We start from the raw sequence: 25,637 nt of genomic DNA, 5'->3' as shown, positions 1-25,637 counted from the left end.
ATGTTAGTTTGGTTGGTCATCAAAATTCCGGTTAGAAGGATAATTAAAAGACTTATCAACCATGAGGTGTTTCAATAGGTTGATGAGACACGTCAGAAGTTTTAAAAAAGAAAATGGGTGCAATTACAGAACTGACAAGCCCTGAACATACAAGTTTCACAGCAGGACTTGGTAATTCCCGTTATCATGTAGATGAGGTGAATCACAAGGGCCAAACTAAAAGACAGATGTAATTCTGAGCCAATATAATAAGTTGCAGAAAATAAAGATATTTGATTGATTAAATAAATTAATGAAATCATATGGACTCAAAAAGTCTCGCTAATGTGACAGGCAAGAAGCTTCCTCTAAAAAAGTTAAAAAAAACCTATTTATTAATAATGCCTTTAATATTCATTAATATACAACTGAGAGCACTCCTTTCTTCACATAACTATGCCCCTGTTCTTCATATAACCACCCACCACAGTAAAAGCTTTCTAGTGATAATTTTTAAAAAATTTTTTGAAGTTATCAGGCAATACTTTTTGAGGTTTGAAACATCACTCAGTTTTTCTGTATATTCAAAATCAAACTACCTAAGCTAGTTTCAAATTTGAACGTTCTTCTCTGTCATTAAGGAAACATGTGAATGGCTACTGTGTGCCAGACAACATGCTAAGCATAGGGAATACAAAGATGGTTAAGATATTGAACTTCTTTCTTAAAAGCTTAGAGTCAAGTTAGAAAGATATATGGACACAATTTAGACGTATCATAAGTGCCACAGTAAATGTCCAAACTGCTATAGGAGCAAAGAATAGGACTAAAGCTACTTGGATGATAGGGGAGGCGTTGAAACTGCTGTTTGAGCTAGGTCTTAATAAACATAAAAGTTTGCCACATAGAGAGGAGAGGTAGCAGAGTCCAGGTGGAGAGCGGAAGGAGCAGTACCAAAGTTACAGGGGCAAAAGGTATAAAAGGCTGTATGTCCGGACTGCTCAACCAATGTGTGCGTGGGAGAACAGAACTCATGGGGAAAGGAACAGGAATTGAGGCTGAAGAAAACAGCAGGTGCCAGGTTATGGAGGACCTTATATGCTATAGGAAATGGAGAGCCATTTTAATTTTTAAGCAAACTTTAAGCAAAATTTAAGAATTTTAAGCAAAGTCAGGAAGAACACTTAGGAAATTATTACAATAATACAAGTGAAAAAATGGGCCTTGAATTTATTAAGTGGCAGAGGGGTTAGGGAAAAGAAAAATAGACAGGACCGAACCCTGATCATGATTGAATCTACATGATGAGGGAGGAAATCGTGTTTGTGCCTGATGATCTCTTTTCTTCAAGGTCAAGTTGGTATGGGGGAGGCTGAAAGGACAAATAAAGGTAGGAGGTGTAAACAAAGTGGTGAAGGAAACAAGGGATCTGTAGGCTTAAGCTTTATTGAAAGAATAATCAAGGACTTCCCTGGTGGTGCAGTGGTTAAGAATCCGCCTACCAATGCAGGGGACACGGGCTCGATCCCTGGTCCGGGAAGATCCCACATGCCACGGAGCAACTAAGCCCGAGCGCTACAACTGAGCCTGCGCTCTAGAGCCCGCGAGCCACAACTACTGAGCCCATGTGCCACAACTACTGAAGCCTGCGCCCCTAGAGCCCGTGCTCCACAACAAGAGAAGCCGCCGCAGTGAGAGGCCCGCGTGCTGCATCGAAGAGTGGCCCCTGCTAGTCACAACTAGAGAAAGCCAACGCGCAGCAATGAAGACCCAACACAGCCAAAAATAAGTAAATAAATTAAAAAAAAAGAAAGAATAATCATGCAATATTGAGGTTATAAAAGTTACATTATTTCAAATGTGAAAATATAAAAATCACTTACATATAAAATTTAAGGGTATTAAAGCATCCAAACTTTAAATTTCAGCTTTAGTTCCTTATAAATGTACTTAATTGAGACAATATTCATAGCAGGCATAAATATAAGGAGAATTATATTTCTAAGAATTAAGACACAGGAGAAAATAATACATTCTGTTACTGATAAAAGCACAGAACAGTAGTGGTCAGTGTTATAGACTTCCCAACACCCTCTCCATTCCGAAAGATTATTAGGAGACAATTGGAGGAATCTCATTGATGGTGGCCATGATTGGGGAGAATGGCCATGCGACCGTGACACGAGGAGACATGAGGAGAGTTTTGCTGAGAGAACCTCTGAGAAAGGGTCCTTTAAAAGTCTATGAAGGAGACAGAAAAAATTGCTCATCTTCTTTCTCTGGCTGCTGCCAGGTCTGAATGGGCCCATGGGATAGCTACAGCCATCGTGAAACCAGCTTGAGAATGAAGCCAATACTAAAGGTGACAGAGCAGAGAGACGGAATGAAACCGATTCCTTGATGACATACTGAGCAGTGGAGCCCACCCTACTTGAACTTCTTGTTATGTGGGATTATAAATGTGTGGTGGTTTAAGCCATTGGAATCAGGGTTTTCTGTTACTTGCAGCCAACTAAAACAAGAATTTAAGGTAGATTAAAGGTAAACATTAACAGATGGTTACAATGTATTGAATTAAATTTTCTCCTCTTGGTAAATCAATTTCACTTACAGTCATTTTTTATTTCATTTGAAGTTTACATAATCCCTTCCCTCCAAATTGCCATTAATCGTTTTTTTGTTTGTTTGTTTGTTTTTTGTGCTATCACATCTAACCATCTGTCCTCTCACACAGTATTGCTGACAGAGACAAACAGAACAGAGGGAAGTGAAGCTGCAGCTGAATTTAGCTCTCTGTTAAGCTGCAAAGAGATTGTCTCTCTTTTATAGATGATTTGAAGGCTGTGGTAGTAAACTTTTTCTGACAGCAGCCCTATGGGAGGAAAGCATATGGAGGAAAGAATCTGACAATCTTCTAATAACTGGTTTTTTTTTTTTTTAAATAAAAACAACTAAACACTTTCTTAAAACTAATAATATATCCTTCACTTACTTGCCCCCTGGCTGTATTGGGAGTATTTATATACATTTTTAATAATTTTAAATAAAAATAGTACATGCAGAATACAAACATAGTGTTTGGAACTAGGTATTACTATTAACAGTGGTCTACTTAGAACAAAATACTGTGCTAATCTAGCACTGAGAGTGTCCCAGTGGCCCTAAAGCAGTCACCAGTTGATCTGTAATGCATCTGCTCGCCTTCCTACAGCCTGAGTTTTGCTTTCCTCTTATCAATGCACTTGAAAAATTCAGTCTCTGGGCTAGTATATGTCTTTCATTTTCAGGTGCAAGCAGCAACTTTGGCATTTCTTATCACAAAAAATCCATATGAGAGAGCTGGCAGGCCCAGTGAACTTCCTGGACGGAGAGGTTTTTCTGTCAAAGCTGGCAAGGTTTGGTCATCCACCATCTTCAGAGTTTGACCATTGAGCTGGACAGATCTGCAAAGGGGAAAGATACGTCCAAGTTAGCCAAGTTGTGTGTCTTCCACCTACTCTATAAAAGTCGTGAGATCTTTTTAAGACCAAAAAATTTTTCTGTGGCAGTTTATATTATATAATTTGTATTTGAACACTATGTCAGTTAGGTATTTGACCTAGATGGTCTTGAAGCTGCACTGGTAGAGTCGAGCAGTTGTGACAGAAACCATATGGCCTGCGAAGCCCCAAATATTTACTATCTGGCCCTTTACAGAAAATGGAACACATGTAATCCATACCAGGCAAGATGATGGAGTTATAAAAAGAACGAAGATGACATACTTCTGGATCTGCAACATTTTTTTGGATGGTAAGAAATTGAAAACATTTTTATATAAAGCAAATATATAGAATGGAATGTGAATTTCATGAATTTAACATACAAAATGACAGTCAATTTCCCACTTGTAACTATGTCCATAAACCCTCTTACTCCCCTTTTCCCAGGAGGTATGCATTCATTTTCTTAAATTGTTAAGCTATTTTGGTAGAATGTATATTGCTGTGGTGAAGCAAAAATGATTTTGTTTAGCTAAACCACAGATTCCAAAAAAAATATGTTTTCTTTGCATCTCACTGTTGGAATTTAAAATCAAAACTGAGTCAAAAAGTGGAAAAAAATTAAGGACAAGTGTTATTTCTTATGCATATTTATTATTATTTAAATCAAATTAATACATGCTTACAGCAATAAATCTCATATAAACAAGAGCTTATGAAGAAAAGCTTTAGTCTGCTTTTAGTTCTGCTGATAGTTACTTCCATAATTCCAAATGATGCTTTTATCTCTATTATCTTTTTCTTAATTGCTTTTTATATTATGAAATTTTTATATATGAAAAAAAGTTTTTTATTGTTGAAAATTTAGATTACTGTCAGAGTTTATCTATGTCATGTATATAATACATGTAACAGTACCTTGTATATAGTAAGCACTGTAAAAGTATTATCTATCATCATCATTATTATTCAGATAAATAAATACAACAAAAGCAACCTGTTAACTCATCATAACCATTTTTAAGATTTTGATGTATATTTCTTCATCTCTTTTCTATGTATGTATGTACATAGATGTTTTCATTGAGACAAAAATGAGCATACAGTATATAGTCTCTTAAAACTTGATTCTTTTTCCTGTAACACATCCTAACATTTGTTCACACCATTAAACATTCATCCACTACATCATTTTAATGGCTGCACAAGATTCAGTTGTATGAGCATATTAGTTTATTTACTTAATTGTCTAATGTTAGACATTTGATTGTTTCCAATTTAACATTATTATAAAGTTTTCATTTTTAAAGATCTCTCACACTCTATCCTAAGTATCAGTCGGCAGAAAAACTGATTTCCATTTAACCTTGGTTAAATGCCCAGCTCTGGGCTCTCTGCCTAAAGATGTAATAAGATAACCATGACTGCTGGAGGCTAATAAGCCTGCATAGCTGTTACACTCAGCCCACATGCACCCAAGCTTTGTCTTAGCACCTATATCACAGCAGTTCCTGGATGGGGTGTGGGAGGAAACGCCATGACCATCATCAGGAAACCACAGACAAAAACAGGCCTTGAAAACATCTCTAAATGGTGGTAGTAAGACCTCTCCTGTATGAAATTGAAGACCATTACAAGGGTACACAAAAAAGTTTCAGAAATGCTTTAGGGGAGGCCACAGAGTTTAAAGGTAAGTCTGATCATTGTAAGTTAATACTGCTCTGGGTTAAGATGATGAAACATGGGCAAGATAAACCATCTGGCTATACTGTTTAATCACCTATAAATATAGCTAAAGGATGCTATCAATATACTGAGTGTAAGCTTAAAGCATGCAGAATATTTCCTCATCAGGCTGGCAGATGAGGGTAGGGTTTTTTTTGAGGGTAGTACCTTGTTTTATATTTTTAAGTCAGTAACACGATGACAAGAAATAGAAGACATCCTTGTCACGTTTCAGATAAATTGAGCTAGAAGGAATTAGCAAGCAACAGATTTGGCAAAATTGGCGATGCTGGGTAAAATTTATGTGAGATAACTATAAAATACTGTTTTTATGTTAACATATATTCACTTCAAATATTTATTAAAATCTTACTATGCAGGACCTTCTATTGGCACTATACAAGTTATTCAAGTAAAAAATAATTTTTTAAAGGTGATTATTATTTAACCCTCTGAGGTCATTAGCGTGAGCAAGTGTGCAGACTGTGCACTCATCAAACTTACCTGCGATGCTTTTGCAACATTTTAAAGAGAGAAAAATATAAGTAAGATATACTCATCGAAGAGAACTTAGGGTAATAAAACATTATGCACAATTTCACCAATTTTCCAAGTATAAAGCACGAAACGTGTGATCAGAATGCAACAGGGTCTGATAAATATAGCAAAGAGAAGAATCATTGAAGAAACTGGGCATTTTAGCCTGGAGAGAAGACAGTCCAATTGTCCTTCAAATATTTGAGAGTTATTCTGGAGAAAAGGAGGCATTCAGCATTGTTCCAGATTAACAGTAGCAAACTCAAATGTCCTCAAGGGCCAAGGAAGTTACGTGTGCCAGTGCAGTAGGACAGGCCTGAGACAGCAGGGTCACGTAGGGACTAAGGAGAACAGAAAGCTGAATGACCTGTCTAAAGGAAACAACCCCGGTTCAACTCCATCGAATTGGGAAAACATCCCAGAGCTGCCAGAGCGCCCATTTTCAAAGAAAAGCTAGAAATCCAGATACTTTAGTAGTTGTTAATTTTTACAACATTGACAACTAATTAAAAATAAAAATTAACACAGAACGTATGCCAACCTCCCCTACCAGAAAAAGAGAAAAAAAAAATCCTTTAAACCCACTTGTCCACAGGCATGAGGTATAGTTTCCATCCTCTGTTCTAGAGAATAGAACTAAGAGCAGCAGGTGAAAGGCTTAGAGGTTCACTTTATCCTTGCCACAGAGAGCAGTCGCCAGCAGAGGCTGCGAGATCCAACAGAGGAGGAATCAAACAGAGCTGAATGGCCTTAGATACCCATCTAAAATGATCTCTTAAGACACTTCTAATTCTACAACTATTATTCAACTACTTCAGACAAGCTTTTCTCTTATCAGCCTCAGACAGAAATATGCTAAAACTAGCCACTTCAAAAAGGGTCAAAACCCAAATAGAGAAAAGTGTCTGTTATCCAAATATGCATTATTTACAACAGGGAAAAAAAAAAGGTTTAAACAGTAGGAAAATAAGTAAACCATAGCATTTTATAAAACATGCAGCCCATTTAGAAGTCTACAAAGGCTATATATGGAAAGATACTTTGGGAAACTTGTGGGTTCCCCTTCACTTTTTCCTATTAGAGGTTGTATGATTACAGTTATAGTAAAATAAAGGATAGGGAAAAAATAAAGTAATGGTGCCCAGTGTTAATAATGCTTGTCTATGGGGGTTAGGACTTTGGAGAAAGCATGTTTATGGTACTTTTTCAGGTTCTGATGCTGTCACTGAAAACATCACTCATAGAGCATTTGCAAAGATGGGAGGAGGTAGTAAGAATTTTGTAATCTCAATTTTTTATGCTTTAATGTGAGAATAGTCATGATGGAAAGAGCCCCTTCCAACACACAATGAATTTTTATTTTAATTAATTAATTTTTTGGCTGCACCGCACAGCTTGTGGGATTTTCAGTTCCCTGACTAGGGATTGAACCCGTACCCCCTGATTTGGGAGCACAGAGTCTTAACCACTGGACCACTTGGGAAGTCTCCTTCCCATACATATTAGACAGAAATCTTACAACGTTTGTGTGCCTAACTCTTCAAGCCTTACGGTCATTCTTGGGTATTCTGTTGGATTACAGGCTTTTGTAAGACATATTCAATGACAGGCTTTTATAACTAAAATGTATTAGAACCAACTTTAAATAATTCACCTAAAAGGCACATTTCTGACCACTTTTTTCTTACTCTAACCAATAAAAAAACTATTCTGATACCATAAGAGACTCACACCCAGCTCGTGCCATGTAATATTTTACACCAACTCCTATGCCTTTATATAGCAATTACATATAGGTATTTTTGTTTTAGTGACAGTGTTACCAAGAATTATGTCTTTTTGGAGCAAATAATCTAAATGCATTGAGTGGATCTTGATACATCAAGTTGCTCTGAAATGAAAACATTTCCCTAAGATAACTGCTAGTTTGTGGTCCCATCCTTCCGCTTTGGACTCTCTGAATGAATCACACTTGTATTAGTATGTATTCATATATAACTTCCTGAATATTAAGAATTGTTAGAACTTGAAATAGTTGACGTTTTTTTTTTTTTGCTCCCTATCAACACATGGTATTCTGACAAACACCAATAAAATTCACTTTTGGTGAAAGTTTGAAATGAACCAAGAAAATTACTCACTTGGAAAATAAGCCATTGGGTCCTGAAGGTTTTATGAGGTATTTGTCCACTTGCTTGTCAAATAAGTGATGTGGTAACTGCAAGCGCTTGGTGACATTATGGAGGTTTAAGGCATACAGAGTTAAATCTCCTTCTTTATACCTTGGGCTAAAAGCAAATAGATTAACTCAATAAAAATATTTATCTAATTTAAGCAATTGAATAGTTGATTAAAAATATAGTCATGGATAATACTAAGTATTAGTATCTATAGTGATGATGGGCCCTCTTTGTATCCTTCCATTTATGATAATATTAGACTACTGATGTGGTCCTATTTTGAAAACATGATAAAAATATTGCTCTTCACACTGCCATTTTCTGGGCTTTAGCACTTTGAGATCTTTGCTGCTTTGCTAGGCTGCGTTGTGAGGAAGCCAGTCAGCCCATATATGTTCAAACATAGGAAAGTTAAATGGTAAAATGGAAATTTTCAGGGTTCATGTGAATTCCTAATATAAAGCATATAAACCCAGGCTTTTCCTAACCTTATGAAAAGACTGAAACAAATAAGAAAATTAAATCTACTGACACTTTTCAGAATTTTTCCACCTAAACCATTCCCCCACTTATTCCTAATGGGGCCCACTCACCAGAAACAGAGTTCCCACTCACTGAAACTGGAAACAGTGTGTAGCTTTTGTAGCTAGAATTAGCATTTTAATATTATTCTATTAGGAAAGACAGACTGAAACTAAAAAGAGAAAAATCTCAGATTTAGGAACATTTTTCCTACCTAAGGCCAGAGTACTGGACTACAAAAATCTCTATGGCCTCTCAACTCCAGAAACTGGGTTGAAACTTTTGAAAACATGAGTGTTATTGTTGTTATTGGTCTCATTTTAATTCTTCTTCTTTATTAATCAGATATGACGCAAAGGGGTAAGTATATTCATGTAATTATTCATTCATATGAGTTCATATTCATATTTTATTCATTCATAGTCATTCAATTGATTAATCATTCATACAAAATTAGTTTTATGTGTTTCATTTGTATCATTATTTATTTAAATTCAGGATATATTTTCATTATGGATTGTGATAATTAAATCATTGTACAAATCTTTGCTGGACTGCAAATGCCTATGTTTAACGTATTTTTTTTTTTTTTTTTTTTTTAGCTAGACTCTGGCACCATATCACTATGAGAATGAAAAGAAATAAAGAACAATGACACACCTTAGACCCACTGTATAGATAGAAGACAACAGGGTGTTAGAGTAGGAAGTTGTGTGCTTACTAATTAAAACTCGTTGATTGGTAAAGGGTGTCTTACACACTTACTGGTTGATGTTTGTGCAATGAAGGTATACTCGAAGTTTGTTTCTGTCTGGACCTTTCACACTTGCCATTAACACGTTGGTGCCCACCAGTTTCTTGAACAGAAGAGAGAGCCAATAATCCTAGTTGTAGTGATTGGGGAGGGGAGGGACAAAAACAGATCTTTACTTACTCTTTAACAAAAACAGTGTCAAGCAAATAGTTATCCTACAAAGAGTGTGACTGTTATCCTAGAGCTATTTTAAAAGGATTCATCTTTTGGTCTGCATTACCACCACGAATCTGAGGGCAATATCTTGTTTGCTGCTTTTTATCACTGGAGGACTACACTTCCACAATTCAGAGGGCTATGCGTGCTAGGAGATAAATCTCAAGGATGCAACTCATTGCTCAGAGACAGTTTAAATATTCTTTGTTGTCAATCATCCAAGAATTCAAAGCTCAAAGCAAAACTTTTAGATATAGACACATACACACACTCACATACACACACACACACACACACACACACACACACACACATACACACACAAAGCCAAGTTTTAAAAATAAAACTTCTGTTTAAGAGACTAAAACAATTTCCTCTGAAACCTTGTAAACCCCCAACCCCTGCCCAATAAAGCAGTGCATTAGGCAATGACCATCACTAGCTATCAAGGTCAAAAAAAGAGACAATCAGACATGATGTGTCTCTTGATGGAAGCACACAATATCACCTATGAAGAATTCTTGCAAAACAAAAAACCCCACAAAAATCAAGCCTCTGGGTCTAACTACCAGTTTACAGGAAATACAGGGGACAGAGGAACATGCTAAATGATACCACAGAAATAAATTTAGCAAAATCCAGAATGTGGGAAACACTATATAACATTACCTGGTTTCTCTAATAAATTCCAAGGGACAAAAAAAAGAGAGGGAGAGAGAACTTAAAGATTAACAGACCTAAGAGATATAATAAATACAATATATGGACCTTGTTTGGATTCTGATGTGAATAAACCAACAATTAAAAACATTTGTGACTGGAGGGTGAGGTGGTGGTGTGATGAATTGAGAGACTGGGATTGACATGTATACATTGCTGTGTATAAAATGGATGACTACGGCGATGAAGAGTGGCCCCCGCTTGCCACAACTAGAGAAAGCCCTCGCACGGAAACGAAGACCCAACACAGCCAAAATAAATTAAAAAAAAAAAAAAAAATTGGATGACTAATAAGAAACAAAAAAGAAAACATTTGTGACAATAAGGAAAATGTGAAACACTGACTAAATATTTAATGATATTGAGAAATTATTGTTCATATTTTAAAGTATGATAATTATATTTTGTTACGTTTTTACAAAGGAGATACATACTGAAATACTTATGGATAAAGTGGTATACCTGAGATTTGCTTAGAAGTAATCCAGTAGGTGGGAGGTAAAGAGTGGGTACGATTATAGATTAAACAACATTAGGGCTTCGTATACTTTTCTCTCTACTTTGAAATTTTTCATAACAAAAAGTTTTTTTTTTTAAAATCCACTCAATATATATATACCCCAACCCTTCCTTCTTGAGCTTGGGTAAGGTAGACTCAACAGGCAAACAGCTTTTGTTTCTCTGCTTAACTTCAAAATTTTCACTGGAGACAAGAAGAGAATCAATTAAATGTTTTCAAAGGAGACGTAGCATGGTTCCATGACTTGGGGGTAGAAAGCAAGCAGGCTCAGAGCCAGGATTTGTACAGGATTCTTTAGAGTAACAATGAGACAGCTGTGTGACCTCCAGCAAATCACACAAGCTCATCTCAATTTGAACTTCCTCATTTGAAAAATGGATCCAAGATACCTTCCTTGCCACCTTCCAGGACTGTCTTGCGAATTCCCTGGTATTCTGCAGATGTCAAAGGTAACATTTACTCTTGCAAGTTTTTCTAGCTGACTTGTGAACCTTGAGGAAGAAGTATATTTAGCACATATACAAAGAATTCTTAAGCCAAAAGTTTATGTTTGGCTGAGAAGCTTTAGATAACAACATAAATAGCTGGTACTATTTACAAAGAGTGACAGGATAAGCTGGCTAATTTCTAGGCATTGGACTTGAAGCAAATTGTGAAGAAACTATTTATTTCTCTTCCTTGTTCAAGGTCCATTTAAGAAGGGGCCAGTAGTAGATTTTGGATATTTGTCTAATGAAATGATCACATTTGGTTTAACTCATTTTATAAATGACTCATAATATACTTGGGGAAGATAGATTCCATTTTGTGCAAAGACATTTGGCTAAATTTTTTTTTTAAGTTATGTACAGTGTACTCCATGAGTTTGGACCACTATAGACTAAAGGCAATTTTGGGGGGAAATCTATCTACAAACCATAAAAGCCTAGCTTATATTTTGGCATGTGCTTTTTGCAGACTTTCTTAGCTTTCCTACAATGTTCAAGCAATTCCCTTAGGAATTATTCTTAGAAAATAGATATTCTCATATGCTATTTTAGACTCTAAAAATCAAGGTCATACTTCTCAGGCTATATCTATGCTATGCCAATTTTTAGATATATATATATATATCTTCCAGGTGGTTTTTTAAATAGAAAGGCTATATTTCCTGATTTAGTACCAGATGTAGTTGGAGGTAGGGTGGAAATGAGATTTTACTCATAAATATCTTGAAGATTATTAACAAAATAGCCAATCGTATGGTGATATTTTTGAACAAATACATGGTACTAGCTTATCTTAAAGTTAAATAAATTATGATTTCATGACAAAAAATTTTGAAACTTTGGATACTACAGGCAATTTTAAATTTGATTTACTTGGCAAAACATTTGATTCAAGTTTATCTTATAAAATTGAAGTCATAAAATTTCAAATTACTCCTTTTTTTAAAAATCCCACACCATGCCCTAAATAACCCACATTAAAAACGTTATTTCTGGGTCTCAATTTCTTGAGACACAAAAAAGTTAGAATGAGTGATCTCTAAGGTTTCTTCTAATTCATCTTTCCATGGTTTGGCTACTTATTGAGAGCATTGAATTTATTGAGAGAATTGACTATTTATAAGAGGTTAATACAGGGAGCCCTTAGTATACTCTCACCTACTCACGATAATAGGAAAATAATGGTCACTTACAGGCAAAGGTTCAAAATTTTCATCCACTAAGTGGTAGTTTCCAGCTCCGAAGAACACTTGCCTCATCACCACTTCTATGCCCATTCTGGCCGACAGGCCCAATTTATCCAGCCACCTGGAACAGAGTGAGGCCAAGCTTCCTTCAAGTTTGGCAAACAAAATAACACAGTTTTAACTATACACTATTCTGATTTATTCCTCCGTGTGGGAGGAACTGACAGGAAGCCAGAAAAGTAGTATTAATTATCAATAAGTCATTCAGATGAAATAGAGACTATCCTTCACTTCACGTGTTCTCACACTTCTGCATGATAACAAATCCTAGAAGACTATTAATATGCTATAAGAGTCCCTATCAGCGTAGGACAACATCTACAAAGCGGAGTAGACAAACGCCCACCCTTATAGACAATTATTCTCCGTCCTGCGTGGGATCCACACCCGCCCTTCCCACCTCCACCCGCCGCCTCCCCACCCGCATTTCCATGTGAGGTCTGAAGAAAGGATTGCTGGTGGTCAGCAGTACTAAAATGCGAAATAAGTAGAATCGCCCCTAAGCTTTTATGGACAATTCCTCCCCCCGTGTTCAGTCAGTGGCAAAACACACATCTCCTTTCTTTCCTCTACTCCTCATGCCTCCACAAGCATAAGGGATGTGTGCTCTAGTCGGGGATTATAAGAATGAGGGTAGGAGAGGAAAGAGAATAAAGCTCAATATGAGCATGCAGAACTATAGACTAAGAGTGTTAACCGAGTTATGAAATGTAAGTAAACCAGCTGGTTTTAAAGCAATCAAGTTTGTGGTGCTTGGATAAGAGGGTGATTTAGTACATCTTTAAATTCATTGGTAGCCCCTCGGGTGTGACCTCATACTTCCAGGCTCTAAACTTCTTGGGAATCTATGAGTAGAGCTATATGTACTCAGAATCCTTCTCAGAGTCGAGGCTCTTGATGCACTCTTTTACAATGTATTTCTTTAGAGAAAGGAATGCTTGACATATTTATGGGCCATAATTAAGGAACAAAACTTCTAAAGCAGCTCATTCATACAATGATTAATTTGGGCACATGTTAAAGATGTCCAACCAACTTTAGTAAATCATTTTCTTGCAAAATCTGGCACAAACTTTGGAGCTCAGCCACAGAAACTGTCTTTGACCAGATTTTTGTCTGACGAGTTATTTCAACTGAATAGAAGAACAGGAGAATGCTATCTGGTCCCTGAGACAAGTGCAAGTTCACTCACATAAAGCCAGCAGCAAAGGTGTTGGACAGCAAGGGCGCTCCACCCCCATACGCAGAGCTGGTCTCTCCTAACCAAACCTTCTTGTGGGGTCTGGTCTCCTCAACAGCCTATGTATGGAACAGGAAAGTCTCCACGGTAATTGCAAACAAGCTGACCAAATATGTTGCTGAAGATTATTCAATATTCAAAACCTTGCATTCCCAGATCCATCCGTTCAATATAGTTACAAAATATTTTCACGGTCATTTAGGTCTTGGGCAATTAACTTTTTTTTTTTTTTTTATAGCTACTTTATTTATTTATTTATTTTATTTTTGGCTGTGTTGGGTCTTCGGTTCGTGCGAGGGCTTTCTCTAGTTACGGCAAGTGGGGGCCACTCTTCATCGCGGTGCGGGGACCGCTCTTCATCGCGGTGCATGGGCCTTTCACTATCGCGGCCCCTCCCGTTGCGGGGCACAGGCTCCAGACGCGCAGGCTCAGTAGTTGTGGCTCACGGGCCCAGCTGCTCCGTGGCATGTGGGATCTTCCCAGACCAGGGCTCGAACCCGTGTCCCCTGCATTAGCAGGCAGATTCTCAACCACTGCGCCACCAGGGAAGCCGGGCAATTAACTTTTATTGGAATACTAGGTGTGGAAGGAATGTAAATAATCCCATTCTTTTCTTATGGACTATGAGAGTTCATTCTACTGAAAGGCTATTGGAAGTATTTTTAATTTCTAATCAACATACATGGGTAAGACCCAATACTAAGGGGAACTGAAGGTGAATAAGATCTAGTGCCTGCTCTCTAAAATTGGAAAAACATATAAATTTATATACCTGTAGAATTTAGGACTAGCTAGACTACAAAATAAGGACTCTGGTTTTACATTAAAAAGAAAAAAAAGGCTATTACCTGGAAAATTTCTTGCACAGATGAAATAAAAGTGTCCAATACATCAGGGTTTAGAAAATCTTCTTTGGTAGCAATTCGCCCATTCAAGTAGTAGCTAAATTATTCACAAAATATTTAGGAAAAAGTAACAAACTTTACTTTCTGCTTTTAAGTTAATTGGCCACCCTTGCCCTCCTTCCTACTTCTTCCCACCCCTGTGCTATTTAAAAAAAAAAAAAAAAAAAAAAAGCAGAAGTTCTACTAAGGAGAGAACAAGATGAAAGGGGACCACTTATTCTGTCTTGAGAAAACATAGTCACAAATGCAGGTATTTGTGGGTTACCCATTCTTTGGCAAGCATATTAGTTTTAGCTACTATTAGCTACATCTATTCCATGACTTAAACGATAGTGTGCCTTGATCTTGTAGAAACTACCACGTTACTTAAAACAAGTTTAAATTTTTGTTTTATTAATATTAAGATCCTAGTACAATGCTGCTGGAGACGGTTTCTTATCGGGAACTATAAAGTCAATTAGTAATTAAATGAAAACAATTTTTTGAAAACTAGGTAATAAGTAAAGCTAGCTTTACTTTCTCAGTATTAACAGTAGGAGACATACTTACTGATGCCATGTAACTGAATCAATCACTTCTCCCCCAGCCTTCAGGAAACTAGAAAAAAAAATCTATTATGTTATCACTTAATCCTTATATGAACAATAAATGCACAAGAGTTGTTTTCCCTAGAAATGAGCTGGTTACTACTTTAGGATAAAGCAACACAAACTTCCTAATTCTGATACAAATTTTATCACAGATGCCATTTGCCCCAAAATCTTTGGTATTCTGAGCCAGTCAATGTTTCCTCTTTTGGTAAACCTTCTAGTCAGGCAACAAATTGTTTAATAACAGGTGGTTTATTGAAGAGTCTCCACCAAAGAAAAATATTATATTTAAGAAAAGTGGTTCTGCTTCCTCTAGCTCTTACCTCTTCAGCATCTTAACAGTCTTTCCTCGAGGCTGGCCAACATCAGGACCATAGAGTTTTGCATTTTTGAAAGCAGATTTTCGTATAAGTTTATGCAACTCCACAAAATCTTCTCCTAACTGCAACCCATCGATGAAAATACCAGCCTTCTTCCGGAAACTGTTAGGTTCTGAAAGACAGCAATTCGCAAAATAATTGCTTACCTAGAAAATTTTTTATTTAAAAGCAAACATAAAAGCAGCATATAAAAGCAACAAAGCATTTTTCATATTACAAAAACTTAGAATCCAAAGTCAAGGAAAGTAAAATCTCTAGTTATAAAGAAGATATTCCAGGAAAATAAAAATATAAGTTATATAACTGAAGTATTGGGGGTAATACAACAGTTGGAAATTAATAATTGGGATATTAAACTAATGGATATTCAGGAAATAGTCTGTATTCAGTATTTAATAACCTAATTTACTTTTAAAAAAAGATTGTGTGGGAGAAGACATTTAAAAACCTATTTCTACAATGTAATTAAAAGTCTTCCTGAGGGGCTTCCCTAGTGGCGCAGTAGTTAAGAATCCACCTGCCAATGCAGTGACATGGGTTTGAGCCCTGGTCCAGGAAGATCCTACATGCCGCGGAGCAACTAAGCCCGTGCGCCACAACTACTGAGCCTGTGCTCTAGAGCCCGTGAGCCACAACTACTGAAGCCTGCACGCCTAGAGCCTGCGCTCCGCAACAAAAGAAGCCACCACAATGAGAAGCCCGCGCACCGCAAAGAAGAGTAGCCCCTGCTCGCCGCAACTAGAGAAAGCCCGCGCAGAGCAACGAAGACCTAACACAGCCAAAAGTAAATAAATAAAATAAATAAATTTATTTTTTTAAAAAGTCTTACTGAGAATTATAAGTGCAAATTATATGTGCATGTGAGTCTGGAAGTAGCAAAGCTGAAGGGAGGGGAGGGAGGCATGGAAAGTGTCCAATCTACTTCCCAAATTACCTTACTCTTCTCCTTCACCCCGGAAACCAGACCTTCCCTTTGCAAAATGCGGCCCGAGGAAGAGGGGCACATGATGACACTCTTTTATCTTACTCTGAAGAGCAGAAGGAGATGGGGATGGGTAGGGCAGAAAAGTAGGGAAGGTGAGATGTACAGAGATGGGTAAGGATGGGTTCAGACGACCTATTATTCACATAGTTGCTGCAGTAAAGTTGTTCAGCATCTAACTAAGATATGGTTGCCTTGACCCTTCCTTTTTTTTTTTTTAATTTATTTTATTTATTTATGTATTATCTTTTGGCTACATTGGGTCTTAGTTGCGGCACGTGGGATCTTTTTTTTTTTAATAGCTACTTAATTAATTAATTAATTAATTAATTAATTAATTATTTTTGGCTGTGCTGGGTCTTTGTTTCTGTGCGAGGGCTTTCTCTAGTTGTGGTGAGTGGGGGCCAGTCTTCAACGCGGTGTGCAGGCCTTTCACTATCGCAGCCTCTCTTGTTGCGGAGCACAGGCTCCAGACGCGCAGGCTCAGTAGTTGTGGCTCACGGGCCTAGTAGCTCCGCGGCATGTGGGATCTTCCCAGACCAGGGCTCGAACCCGTGTCCCCTGCATTGGCAGGCAGATTCTCAACCACTGCGCCACCAGGGAAGCCCCGACCCTTCCTTTTATTCTGTTTTCAGTGCTTCAACTTGCCAGTTATCCTCAGCAACCCAATCCCAAAATCTGCTGCTAGACTTTATCATAATACATACCACTATAGACATGCATCACTTCTTTGCTTGCTTTCTGGTCGGTCTGCCTCCCTACCTCTAGAACAGAAGTCTCAAGAGAGCAGGGACCTCCTACTAGAGCCAGACTGCCTGGGTTTAAATCCTAACTCCTGTAAGATTCCTCTCACTGATAATTGCCCGGCGTCACACAGCTATTTAGCTAACCTTTTTGTGCCTCTTTTGTCATCTATGAAATGAATGCCATAATTGTGTTCACCTCGGGGCAATTATAAAGATAAAATAAGCTAATACTTATTAAATGCTCAGAACAGTGCCTGGAATATAATATGTGCTCATGATATTACTACATCTCACTTCCCATTTTATCTTCAGTTCCATCGGCTGATGTGTGAACAAAGCATTGTAAATATGTTTGAATGAATGCGGCTAATCACTAGCACTTTAGTTACAATTTATAAGTTCCTTACAATAAAAGAGTGACAAAGGAGACAATCAAGAGCTTGACCCAGGTAAGACTCTGTACCGGAACTTCTAGCTTGAACCCATTATGAGTGTTGGCATGGGGTTGCTGAGATTGACAAGTTGAGAACAGAGGAAGGAATGGAAAGGTAAAAGCAAACTGCTTGAGTCCAACCTGCCAAGCATAAGAGGTCTAAGTGACCCTGAAGATCTCAAGGGAACCAGGGAACTGTGGAAGTGCTCAAATGTAGTGTAAACTGGGATTAACGATAGGTTCTGGGATACATAAGGAGTTTTCTGCCACAAGTAATTCCAAACTCACACCATTGAGCACTTACACAAATATTCCAAGGCAAAAAACATATTTGCTATTATTAAAAAGAAGGTCATAAATAGGAACAAATAATGGCAAAGGGGAATCTCCTTATTATTGAAATGTTCCCCGGGCGGGGGGCAGGGGAGCACTTACCATTGCCTAGTTCCCAAGAAATGTTATAACTCTTGGAAGAGCAGTAGTCCAGGAGTAACTGAGCATTGGAACTGTTCCAGTGCAAATGTGCAGTTCGTAGTAATGCATTTAGACCAAAGATCAGGTCCAGTCCTGAGCAACTGGCAAAAGTATACAGCATATCCACTGAGCTTCCTAAAAGAAAAATGTTGCCATTTCGTGGTTAGGTCAGCACCAGAGTGCCGAAGTGATGAAGGCCTCCAGATTTGCTCCTCATAATGAATTGCTATTTCTGTTGTTAAATGGAAGGAATCCCAATGAGTGCTTATAATTATGAATGCGTCAACAAAATTGGACTGGCAAATTAAAAAAATATATATATTGCTTTATTTGCTTCAGCTGTTGAATCAAGTCCTATGGAAGGTACCAGAGGCTTTGGTCTGGCACTTGGGTTTTGTTCAAGTGACCTCAGGTGAACTGGGGAAACTGCATTGTACGGCTCAGGGCTCAACACGCACAGGCCAGATTTTCATTAGTCAACACAAACCCCACTCTTCATAATCTAAATATCTCCACTCATAAACTCAGTCACAAAATAACTTGGTAACTTCGATTACATTTTTTTAAAGTTTTTGAAAAATTCATGTATATAATTTATTAATTCAAAATAAATGGAATTTTACATTAAAAAATTGGCCTAGGGCTCTAGGGCTGTGGTTTCCAAACTCTGCGCCAAGGCACTCTGGGGAGTGAATTCACTGGTACGGTTTAGCAAATAAAAATACAGGACATCTAGCTAAATTTGAACTTCAGATAAATAATGAGTCATTTTTAGTATATGTCATATGCATTATTTGAGAAATACAGCAAAGAAATTATTGTTTATTTGAAATGAAAATTTAACCAGGCAACCCTACTCACAGGGGCACTGCAGGATCTTTTAAATTTGCAAGGGAAGGCATCAGCATCTGTTGGACATCATGAGAACTGTTACTATTAGGTTGTTCGGACCTAACAGCTTAATTGAAACTCTCAGGTATTTCTTTTGGGCTAGATGTGCTGTGAAAAAAATTACTGAGTCACTAAGGAGTTATTAAAGCTTTGGAGATTTTGAACTCAGCTTTTTAACCATTAACTAGCCTATAATCTCTTTTTGAGAGTGGCGGCAATGTATTTTTGAGTGTTTAAATCAGTTATTATCTGAATAGATCTGGTGATCTTAATGTATATTTAGAGTTATCAAACAGAAATTCACTTCCCTAGTTTAAAAAAAAAAAATCTCTATCTATCTGGCAAACTTACACCCTTTCTCCTTCAAAGTGGCTTTGTTTCTAAGTCTTCAGCCTGAACTACTTGGATTACCATAGCAGTGAAACCCTAGGTTTAATACTGCCCATAACGGCTGAGGGGCGGTAACAACACTAGCAAGCTATTTTAGGTGTTTTTGATATTTGCTGTGTCACCCACTTCCACAAAACTGCTGCCTATCATTAAGGAGTTACAGACATTGGGGTCTGAAAAGCTCTCTGAGTCCTAGCCTGTTCCTGGGATCTTAGGGCCACAGTGGAGGACAGCGTAGGACTTTGGGATTAGGGAGTCCTCCCCAAACCTCCACCCTCATTTTTCTATGAGGAAACTGACACCCAAAGAAATAAAGTGCTTTGCCCAATATCACATAGCTATTTGGTGACAGTGCCACAGTAATAGAGCCTGTAATAAAGGCCCTGTGACTGTCTTAGACACAGTTATCTTTTAGACATATACTGCTAATCATGTTGTAGCAAGTGTCCTAAATCAGGAATCATTGATCTGAGTTCCCAGCCCCACTATCCCACTTATAGACTGAATGATCAGGAGTGACCCCTTTACCTGCATGAGTCCTGGCTACGGATCTACAATCCTGGAACTAGTACCATCATCCATCTACCTCACAAAACCAAGTTGAAATAGCACATGTGAAAACCCTTTGTAAGCCATAAAAAACTCTTACAGATATAAAGCACTATTATTGCCTAGACCTTCTACAAGGATTATGGCATTTTCAAAAAACATAGAATGTTTGCATTTTTGAGTATTTATTCAGCTCATTCCTTACTCTTCCTCTATTTCCTCATTTTTCCAAAAACACTTTGAATTTAAGTAGCTTGAAATTCTATTATATGCCCTCTGTAAGAGTAACATCTCCTAGAATAAGGGCTGTGTATTACTGAGTTGAAATCCACTCTTAAAAATAAAACCCACCCAGCCTATTCCTTCCTCAAAATAAGAAAACTCACAGATAATTATCCAATTCCCAGTCATTACCCAATCTCTTATCTCTTACTGTATGAAAGGGTGGAAAGATCCCTGGAATGAAGACAATCTAAATGACACACTATACATTGGCACTGACTATTATACCATTTTTGTTTACATAAATGTGTCCAGCATCCAGTGTGGGAGTGGGATGATGAGGAAGAAAGGTGGAGAAGAAGGAGAAAAAAGAATTAGCTCATTAAATACTATTATTTTAATAAGGGAGTCCTCCTTTTTGTAGTCACACTCAAAATTATACCCATAACATTGCTTCCTTTTCCTGCCCAGACAGGTATACAGTGTGAATCTATATTCTCATGACAAATGTTTTTGTCATTTTCTACTTAAGTAAAACACACCATCCAATGGGCCCTGTAATTAGAAAACTCACCTATATCTTCTAGGAAACCTGTTTTAAAAGTGCAGGCCATTAAGCAATTAACACAATAGACTTCTGCTATCTCTTCCATCGTAGGATGCCACATCATACGATGTTACTCAGGCATTACCAACCTTAGCCACGGATGCAGAACCATGTGTAGAGGCACCTACTGGCTTCCTAGATACTTATCCCTATAATGAGCTGGTGCCCAGACCAAACGCAGTAGATTTCTTTTTTTTAAGATTTTTTTGATGTGGACCACTTTTAAAGTCTTTATTGAATTTGTTACAATATTGCTTCTGTTTTACGTTTTGGTTTTTTGGCCATGAGGCATGTGGGAATCTTAGCTCCTCAACCAGGGATCAAACCCATACCCGCTGCATTGGAAGGCGAAGTCTTAACCACTGGACCGCCAGGGAAGTCCCATAGATTTCTATCTCTATGTTTCTAATACATGCAGATTAAAATAGAAAATTTCAAATCAGAAGTCAAATATTTCCAAATACAAATTAACTATCTGTATTTGTTATACATTTTAGCATTGCCAATAGGGTGGCTGGAATTATACTGACCCAGCTACATAGTTAGTAAAAGAAGGGCTTTCCCCTGGTGCAGAAACTATGAAGGCCCCAGTCCCAAAGGCAGGAAAAAGATGTTGAAAACCTACCATCTTGGTTCCAAAAAGATCATGTGAGGTAGCAAACATTTTTAAAGAAAAATTTAAGGTAAATTGGCATATGTTTAAGATGACCAAGAAAAAAAGTAAAAACCTATAGATTACCTAATACCATAGGGTCTTCTCCTAGCAGGCCTATATCAGATGATTAATTACAAATAAGGCCTTCCTGCTGTGGGTCTCTGGGACTTCTGTCATCCCTTTAATGGGATCTGAGAAGGCCCTGTCCTGCCAAATTCTGTTCAACCATAGATCATGTTATTAAACCGTCAGCGTAGCTCCCCCCTGCCCTCTGCTTTAAAATGCAAAAAATAATTTAGAGGACCACATTTTCTATTAGCATATAACCTATTTTCTGATTTCTTATGTGTTACTTTTTCCCTTACCTTATAAATAAAAAATATGAAAATAAAAAAGTCCATTGTACACATTGGAATCTAGGTAGCGTATAGTAAAATCTCACAAAGAAATAATTTACTGTCAATAATGTACTCTTAGAAATGTTGACTAACCCAAACTAACTTCAAGATCATTTATTTTTCAAAAGTCAAAAGAAGACCATTGTAGCGTATCTAAGCAGGTTATTTTCTTAGCTGAGATCTGGGGCAATATCATCCCTTAGTTGGGTATAAAACATCAACTTTCGGATAAAAATATATTTCATAGATAAGGATTGCTTGTTTCAGTTGTTTTAAAGCCCTGTGTGACATCATCCCATTTAAACACCAGAAAAGTGTTTCCATGAATGGAAATAAATTCCTGGTTAGTTGAGCTAGTCCTGTGTTTTCAAACCCACAGAGGAAAGAAAATGAGAAAGCTGCCCTGCCAGTGATACACAACACATCACTGGCAGGGCAGTGGCTGCTTCTTGGAGGGGAAACAGAATGGACAATGAGGTGTGAATGGTTTCACATTTTACTCTTCACACTTTTATATTTTACTTTTACACAAGGAGTATATCCATGTCTTCCTTGACTTCCTAGTTCTTCAGAGCAGTAGAGGTCATTATTAGCTTGTGAATGAATGATTCTATATTTCACTCAGTGTCTAGTAGGCAAAGTTGGGCGAAGAAAGGTAAAAAACAGAAGTTTGGGGTTGAAGATTGCCCATTAACTCTTGCTAACATTTGAGGATTATGCAGCTTTACACAACTGCTATAGGGCTTATTAGATTCAAGCCCAAGTTCAAGCCATCCAAATATTTTGGGGGCTGGGACACTTGCAGGGTACCTTTCATTTCTTACTTGAGTAGGTACTGTTCTTGAACTTTTTCTGATACTGTTCTCTGAGTAGCAATTGCTCCTGGAAGGGCCATTCCAACTTCAACCTCCTCTCCACATCAGAAGGGACGGATCCAGATTCGCAAATATCTGCAAATGGAGTAAATAATTTAGAGAATCTATTTTCACAATGATACGGTTGAAATCCCATGCACTTATTTAGTTAGCTATTTATGTGACTAAAGCAGGATAATTGAGTTTCTGGTTGTTAAGTGTAACATCAGAGAAGGATATATTCAGCTATACATGTCAAATTTGCTGGCTAATCAATTACCACAAAAAAACAGCCAAAGGGCAGGTTTCTGAAGAAACACTGGACATATACTGGACATAGATACATTGGACATAACTTCAAGTTATTTAACAATTCAGAAGGCTCCTCAGAAACCTGAAATTACTAGAGAACCCACCAGAAAAAAACATAGTTCAGTTCTCTTAAGGTTCACTTTCAACATACATAGAAATTTGTTTTACATGGACTATACCTGCTTTGTGGTGATTTCCTCTTGCCAAATGGTAGGACAGGGAATGTTGACTTTTATTCCTTCAAATTTGGTATCATCAAAGTTCCTGAGACCACAACATGTGTACTTGGAAAATCCACCACTATCCTATCAGGCAGACTGTGCTTCTTTATCTCAAGGCAGCAGGGCTGCCGGGGGCGGCTGCCAGGGCTGGCTGACCCCCCAGTGACTTCCTTTCTGGGAAGCTGCACATTCTGGCTCTCTGACAGCGGGTGCCTCATCCACCCCTGTGCTCACAAAGAATGTTTCTGAAGCACTTGGATAACCCCAGTGATTCCCCCCTCCCCACAGGATGAAGAAAATTCATGAGCAAAGGACAGTTTCCTATCTAAATTTATGAGACCTTTTGAACGCATATGACTGGTGAGAAAGGGCCAGGTCTAAACATATTCCAACGTGTTATACTAAGAAAACTCTCCTGCTTTTTTCAGTTTTTCTAATTACTCTTCTATCAATTGGCGCAGTTACTGATTAACGGTTCTAAACACTTCCTAACTGCAGAAAATAAACAGAAGGAAATATGTAATATATAAAATATTGTTCATTTATATATATCATAATTCATTATTGTAATTCAATGATGTATATGGTTTTTTTAATAACTGTTAAGATAATGATTTAGCTTCCATTTGATGTCTGTATAGCACTTATGAAAGACACAGGGCAAATCCTCGTGGCGCCCCAGGGTGTTTCTCAGATGAAGCCCACAGACTCCCAATATCAGAATCACCTGAGGATCTTGCTAAACTTGTGACCTAAGGTTGGAGCCCAAGAATCCAAATATTCAAACTCACCCCAGGTGATTATGCCTAGTCAATAAAGTTTGAGAACAACTGCCCAACAAATCAAGTCTTGAAATCCATCCTTAGAAGCAGAGCATATCTCCATGTCCCCTTATTACACCTTTCATCCACATTTTTTGGAATAAATGGGTTTCGATCAGTGCTGTGTCTTGAGCGGGAAATACTCTGTTTTGGTACATTTCTACCCACAGACCCCTCTAGGCAGCTCTGTCCTTTTAGCTACAATCATTATTCTGTTTACACCACAATTAACTCTCCCCTGCCCCAGTGTTGTGTCCAGCACACCATCCCCCCTGCCCTAATATCTCACATTCATGAAAACATCAGGAGGAGGAAACCTGCCCACCGCTTCCTCCTTTTGTATAGGTGCCTACATGGGTCCGCTGGGAGCCCTTCATCTCTTATTAATTGTTAGATATGAAGCAATAGCTCTTCTCTGAGAATGCCCACGACTGACTCAAGTTAACTCAGATATATGGTTAATCTTTAAAGTTTCACCCTGGTTGACTTGAGATTGCCAGTAACTTCTCTCTTCAAAGGTTGGTTCCTTCTTGGGATCAAAAATGAGAAAGTCCGTCTTCGTGCCACCAAATCTCAGGTATGCGGGAGACAAACCTCTGGCCAAAGTGCGAAGCTTTGAAGAACTGTTATGAAGACAAGCAAGAAATTGAAATTATTTTTTTCCAAGACAATGCAGTCAAACACATTTACTCCCTTCTCTCTTGGTGGACCCATTTCTTAATAGCTCTACAGGCCCTGGAGGGAGAAATATTGCTCTAACAGGGACATCGGCTCAATCGGAATCTTCCTAATTGCAAGGCTGCTCTTCTAGGCACCTGAGAACACTTGGAGCTCTGACTCGGGCAAGAGCTTATACTTCAACTTGACAAGCAGGGTAATGTTCAGTACTTTCAAAAAATTCATGACCTTTTGTGATTCATGGAGGTAAAGAGGTGAGAGAGTGGAAAGATGACTCTGTTTCTTTGAAAAATAGATTGTCTCCAAAAATTTATGTTCCCAGAGAAGTTCGTAAATGATTGGGAGTCCTCCTCCCCTCCCTAACCAAGCCCCACCTCTACCCCAAGGAAAACCTGCCTTTTAAATTTAAGTCAAATGACTTAGAACGATGTAAGATTCTAATTCCTCCCCACCTAGGACACTTCCAATTCCAGCAATTCTAAATGCATATGTCATCAAGCCCAAAACGCTCTTGATAGGTGCCTATTATGCACTCAGAATGGTACAGAATGCTATAGAATGGAATTAGAATGATTTATAATTCCTTCTTTCAGAGAGATGAAGATGTCATGAATATTTAAGTGAACAAAACTAAAAAAACAGAAGACCCAGGTAACAGGGACACTTGCCATGTATTTCTGAAGCCTCACATATGTGATCCTGGCTTCCGTGCTCTCTGGAAAGCTCTTAAAACACATGGAACCAATGCTGTGTGTTCTCAAAATGGCCCAGTTAATTAGTTTACATTTGGGTTTATTTCAAATTGGAAAATCATGCCAGGAGGACTATCTAATTGCCAGTATTTCTTGACATCCTAGGAACTGAAGACAGGACCTAAAATTTAAAATTTCAATGCGTGCTCCTGCTTTAACTATATATA

The 25,637-nt window shown here is 37.8% G+C and overlaps 1 protein-coding gene across 3 annotated transcripts in view; it reads right to left on the bottom strand.

Annotated features, from left to right (window-relative positions):
- Positions 1–1,961: 1,961 nt before the first annotated feature.
- HPSE (heparanase) overlaps positions 1,962–25,637 on the bottom strand; it is a 33,850-nt gene continuing 10,174 nt past the window's right edge. Inside the window, exons 2-12 of one of the 3 annotated variants that reach the window (XM_082391144.1) lie at positions 24,518–24,663; positions 22,657–22,782; positions 18,082–18,255; positions 15,429–15,597; positions 15,065–15,112; positions 14,459–14,552; positions 13,563–13,669; positions 12,317–12,431; positions 9,191–9,309; positions 7,865–8,011; positions 1,962–3,422 (exon numbers count right to left, since the gene is read on the bottom strand). In XM_082391144.1, coding sequence (XP_082247270.1) covers positions 3,263–3,422; positions 7,865–8,011; positions 9,191–9,309; positions 12,317–12,431; positions 13,563–13,669; positions 14,459–14,552; positions 15,065–15,112; positions 15,429–15,597; positions 18,082–18,255; positions 22,657–22,782; positions 24,518–24,663 — 1,405 coding nt within the window. In that variant the 3' untranslated portion in view covers positions 1,962–3,262. The remainder of the gene's footprint in view (positions 3,423–7,864; positions 8,012–9,190; positions 9,310–12,316; positions 12,432–13,562; positions 13,670–14,458; positions 14,553–15,064; positions 15,113–15,428; positions 15,598–18,081; positions 18,256–22,656; positions 22,783–24,517; positions 24,664–25,637) is intronic. The other 2 variants (XM_082391145.1, XM_082391146.1) reach the window with 2 other exon arrangements.

The sequence above is a fragment of the Balaenoptera borealis genome (assembly GCF_965194805.1).
Source record: "Balaenoptera borealis genome assembly, chromosome: 4".
Taxonomy (NCBI): Eukaryota; Metazoa; Chordata; class Mammalia; order Artiodactyla; family Balaenopteridae; genus Balaenoptera; species Balaenoptera borealis.
This window is presented reverse-complemented; position numbering and strand designations above follow the sequence as displayed.